This window comes from Varanus komodoensis, unplaced genomic scaffold (assembly GCF_004798865.1).
Source record: "Varanus komodoensis strain SLA01 unplaced genomic scaffold, ASM479886v1 scaffold113, whole genome shotgun sequence".
Classification (NCBI taxonomy): Eukaryota; Metazoa; Chordata; class Lepidosauria; order Squamata; family Varanidae; genus Varanus; species Varanus komodoensis.
This window is the reverse complement of record NW_025335325.1, coordinates 885885-890955: the sequence shown is the minus strand read 5'-3', so window position 1 is coordinate 890955 and position 5071 is coordinate 885885. Positions and strand designations below refer to the sequence as shown.

At 58.4% G+C, this 5071-nt stretch overlaps 1 protein-coding gene across 8 annotated transcripts in view; it reads left to right on the top strand.

Annotated features, from left to right (window-relative positions):
• The window catches only part of FCHO1 (FCH and mu domain containing endocytic adaptor 1), a 56069-nt gene extending 52276 nt beyond the window's left edge, over nt 1-3793 (top strand). For 7 of the 8 annotated variants that reach the window (XM_044421032.1, XM_044421033.1, XM_044421031.1 and 4 more), the window contains 4 exons: nt 87-286; nt 1415-1479; nt 1621-1785; nt 3279-3793. In XM_044421032.1, the coding sequence (XP_044276967.1) occupies nt 87-286; nt 1415-1479; nt 1621-1785; nt 3279-3301 (453 nt within the window). In that variant the 3' untranslated portion in view covers nt 3302-3793. The remainder of the gene's footprint in view (nt 1-86; nt 287-1414; nt 1480-1620; nt 1786-3278) is intronic. The other variant, XR_006413806.1, reaches the window with a different exon arrangement.
• The last annotated feature ends 1278 nt before the right edge of the window (nt 3794-5071 follow it).

Genomic DNA, 5071 nt, shown 5'->3' with positions numbered 1-5071 from the left:
GGGGGGGTAGGGTGCGGAGCGAGGTTGTGACCCCCCCCCTGTGCCGTCGCCCTCACCCCCCCCCCCCCCCCCCGCCCCGCATGCAGTACTCCAAGCAAGGCCAAGCCTGGGCACCCCTCCAGCTGTCTGTGACCTGGGAGTGCTCCTCCGACTCCACCCGGGTGCGCGTGGATTACAGCTACAACGCAGCTGCCCTCGCCTCGGCAGCCGCCCTCTCCAACGTCCAAGTCCTGCTGCCGATAGAGGAACCCGCTGCCAACGTCCAGCCACAGCCGGAAGCTTGTTGGTAAGGCCCGGATCCGGGGCAGGAGGAGGAAGCATCAAGTCTTTTGTGCCACTCCTTGGCTCCAGAAGGACTTTGGGGCAGCTTAGAGCAGATAAGCAAACTAAACAGTCCCTGCCTTTCGGGCTTACAATCTAAAAAGTGTGTTTGGGAGACCTGGCATCATGCAGAGAAGGAAAAGGCGATGGAGAGGGAAGAGGAAATAGGGAGCTCAGTTGTTGGGGGTGGGGGGAACGGCCCTCCTTCCTCTCCAGCAGACTCAGAGGAGACTTCGGAAGCACAAAGCTTGCACTAAAGCGCAACAGCTGCCAAGGGGCACCAGTCAAGGCGGCGTTCTCTTTGGGAGCTGGCAGAAGCCTCTGCCTGTGTCTGGCTGACGCCAGCCCTCCCTCTCGCTGGCAAAGGAGCCCCACCAAGGCCCCTGCTGCTGTGCCCAAGAGGAGCGGGGGAAGCGCCTTCTGTGCTGGGGACGGCCTGTTCAGCAGGGAGGGAGCCAGAGGAAGCTCCGGGCTTTTGCTGCCCTGGTGGGATAGGAGGGCCCGAGGCCTGGGAACGCAGCGTGCCCCCAGGCTTTCCCGGGCCCCCTCGCCCGCCACCATGGATTGCATGGCAGGTGTGCTTTGCTGCCTGTTCCGAACGGCTGCCTTCGTGTGTTGCTCAAGAAACCTCCAGTGGAGAAGCAGGATCCGTCTGCCTCCGGCTCCTGCGCGCACCGCCTCCTCGCCTCCTCTGTGCGTGGCAACGGGTGGCCGTGAGGAGCAGCGTCCCTGCTTGGGCCCCCTCGATGCACCACGGTTCGGCTCTTCTTCCGGGCAGAGGCCTCCTGTGTAATACGCGGGGGCTGCAGTGCTGCTCCAGGGGCTGGCAAGGCAGCCTGGGTGTGCCTTGTTCCCTGTGGCCCCCCACCCCTGGCAGGAGGCAGCCTGAGGCCCTGGGCTGAAAGGCCCCTGACTGGCCGGACGGAGCAGCAGCCGTCGGAGTCCATTGCCCGGCGAGGAGAGGAGGAGGTCCCCATGTGGCCTGCCGGAGGGCGGGCCCAGGCCTGATGCCCAGGAAGGCTTGCCGGGTGCCTGTTCCTCGTCACCCTGGGCTGGCCCACTAAGGCAGGCCTGCTCCCCCGTCTCCCTGCAGGAACCTGGAGGAGAAGCGGTTGCTGTGGCGGCTACTGGACGTCCCTGGAGCTCAGGGCCATGGAGGTGAGGGCAGGGCTGGGCCAAGCAGGGTGCGTGCGGTAGCCCTTCCGGGCACGTGGGTGGCCGCCCCCTGGCAGCCACTTCAGGGTTTTGCCAGGCCGCCGTGGCTGAGCTCGCCCTTCTGTGGTCTCCTCCCTCCTCCAGGCTCCGGATGCCTTCTGGCCAGCTGGGAGCCCTTGAACGGCCCCAGCAAGCCCAGCCCAGTGGCCGCCCAGTTTACCAGTGAGGGCAGCACGGTCTCTGGGGCGGATGTGGAGCTGGTCGGCAGCGGGTACCGGATGTCGCTGGTGAAGAAGAGATTTGCCACAGGTGATGGGGAGGCGGCACAGAAACGTGGTCCCTGCATGCCCCAGAACACCCATTCCCTTTAGCTGCCCCCTCTCTAACCACTAGGAAAGACTGCTCCCCTCCACTACCTTCTAACTACTAGGCAAAATTGCTCCCCTCCACTACCCAGTCCCCTCCTCTAATTCCCCCCACTCTAACCACTAAGCAGGCGTGCTCCCTACAGGAACCTCTGTTCCAGATCCTTTCCTGAGATCGCACAGGGCAGTGCCTGTCTTATAACTTCAGCCTCTGGCTAGTCCTGCAAATCCGCAGGCAAAGAGGCAGGCAGGCAGGCACACCACAGAGAGAGAGCCAGAGGGCGATGCGCATGCTGATGCGTGTACACTGAGCCCCGGGGCAAGTGCAGCCACGTCTTCAGTCTTCAGGAGGGCTCGATCAAAACACAGAGCCCATCTTGATGCCATGTTAAAAGTGCCCCAGCAAATCCGCCCAGAGCAGGGGTGGATCAAAACCAGTCATTTGCAGCTGAGGAGGGGCTGGGGGCCAGAGATGATGGGATTTGTAGTTCCATCCACCTAGAGCATGAGTCCTCAAACTAAGGCCCATTTAACTGGCCCACCCCACCGGTTTTGCACTCGCCGGGTGTGCGGCTTGCTCACTGGGAGAACGATTTGTCCTAGCTCAGAGAAAATGATTTCCTCACAAGCAAGCTGGCACCTCGCCCCGCACCCTCGCCAGCCCACCCCTCCCACTGGCACCATCTTGGCGGTCCGTGCCCACTGCTGGCACCTGTCAACTGGCCCCCTTTAGAAAAAGTTGAGGACCCCTGACCTAGAGACTACCAGTTTGAGAAGGCTAACCTGAAATACGTTACTTGCAAGCTTTCTGTATCCTCCCCCAACAAAAAAACCCCCTTTGGCTTGGGAAAAAAAGACGAGGAGGAGGATGGCTTTGTGTTTTATACTAAATATTGGAAGTGGCTCTGAGACATTTTAAACCAGGGGTCTCAAACTCACCTTACCTGGGGGCTTCTGGAAATAGAGTCTGGGTGAGGCTGGGCCGCATCAAGCGGTGGTGGGGGGCCGCTCATCCTGCGCAGCTCCCAGAGGCCGGCCCGGCGCCGCCGGCACTTTGAAGGCCGCAGGGCCCCTCCCCGTGCCCCACCCGGCCCGGCAATTGGCCCGGGCGGGGCTGTGAGTGTGAGACCCCTGCTTTAAACCAAACCTTGAAGGCAGCCTCTACCCCCACCCCCACAGCATGAATAAAAATATGCTTGGCTTGCATTTCCTTTTTCAAGGAGGCAAACCCACTCCTCCCCCACAAAACCCCCTGGGTCTGGGCCATTCTGGTCCCCATCCTGCACTGCATAAATCCCAGGGCAGAGCCTGAGGCAGCCGTCCGCAGACAGAGTTTCTGCTTCTGGAGCCCCTCCTCGCCTCCGGTCGGAGTCAGAGTCCAGACAAGTTCGGCACCTTATTCCCCACCTAACCCCTGGCTCTCTCTTCCTCCTCCAGGAATTTACCTTGCTGGCTCCTGAGCATCCTTTAGCCTTCTGGTCTCGTGTTTTCTGCTTTGTTTTTAAAGTGTGCTGGGAGAAAGAAAGACAGGAAGACAGAATAGTATCTATGTATTTTTAAATTATTGAATTTTGCCTGGATTTTAAACACTGGAGGAAAAAGCATGGTTGGGGCTTCAGGGAGGTGCAGGATCCATCCCCCACCCGTAGCCACAGTCGGAGGACCAGGTGGCCTGGAACCCTGCGAAGTCGCTGTGTGGAACAGGAAAGGCGGCTGCGATGTGCACTGACGGGCTGCGGCCCTGTCTCCTGCTGTCTCGCGTGGCCTTTTCCCCAGCCTGTCTGTGCATTGTCTGCTCACAACCCCCTTTTGCAAGCAGCCTCAGTGCTGCGTTCCGGGCCTGGGAATGGCTGTCCCATTTTCGCAGCTTCTGGGACACACAGCCATGGGAATGTTGCTCTTTTAATAAAAATACTTGATTTTCTAATAAACTTAAAACAAATTAATTGTAACCTTTTGCTAATTTAAATTGATTTGGTTTGAATGGATTAAAAAAATCAGTGTGCAATACCTGAGTGTAGAGAAATCTTCTCGGAACCTGCTCTTCTACATCCTAGCAGTAAAGGGGGCCCAAAACTTGCCCCCAGTTGCTCCAGCTAAGCCTCAGTACCCAGCGGAGGTTCTTGTCCCCGTTGAACAGTCTCTGCTTAAGCATTGGGAGTCTTGGCTCTTGGCCAAGTAATGAAAGGCGGGTGGGGGGAGGCTGAAAGCATGATGAGGGGATGTGTGGGAGGGAACTGGTGAGGCCGAGCCGGGAGGGCCAGGAAGAGGGAGAGTATTCTGCCCCAACATTTCCCAAGGCCACCCTTTCTCCCAAGGGAGAGCTTGGGCCCTTCCCGTAAGGCCCTTCGCAGGCACCATGACACTTCCTTGAGGAGCCTGTTTGAGAACGGGGTTTTTCCACCACTGGTCCATGGAGCGGTGCCAATCTGTGGGAGATTTCCTGTCGGTCCGTGGGGGGGGGGGGTTGCATCCTGCTTGCTGCGGACCACTGTGGGGGCTGTCTCTGCTCCACCACCTCTTCCTTGGTTGGCACCACATTGCAGGGGGTGCTGGTGCCATGGGGGCAGGGAATGGAGGGAGCTCAGTGGGAGCTGGCTGGGAGCCACACTGCGCTGATTGCAGTACTTTGTTTGTTTGTTGGCACTTCTTACTGCTCAGCTTCAGGTTGTTTTGGACCATTTTCGCCCGCCCATCTGCCCATCCTCCCCTCCCCTTTTTTGGTACTGTGTTTGGAAACTAATACACAGGTTCCTCAGCAGCCCCCGAGGTGGTTTTCTTGTTTTTGCCGCTCTCCAGCTGTGGGAAGGTTGAAAACCACTGCTCTAGAGCATCTGCACTGCTACTCCTTTGAGGATAAAGCTCCTAACCATTTTGGTTGCCCTTCTCTGTACTTTTTCCAACTCAATAATTCCTTTTTGCAGGTTAGGGGACTAGAACTGAACACAGCATTTTAAGTGCGTTTGCACCAAGGACTTGTATAAGCCGAGTCAGATCTTGGCAAATCTATTTTCTATTCCTGTCCTAATCAGTCCTAGCGTGGAGCTTGCCTTCCTCACAGCAGCTGCGGACCAGGCCAGCACTCCCACTGAGCTGCCCCCCCCCCCGACCCCTCCTTGCTCAGCCACTGCTAGTTCAGATCCCACTAGCGCAGACTTGAAGCTGGGATTTTGTGCCCCAACATAACACCCCTTTCCGCTTTTTCCCTATGGAACTGGACTTGCCATCTT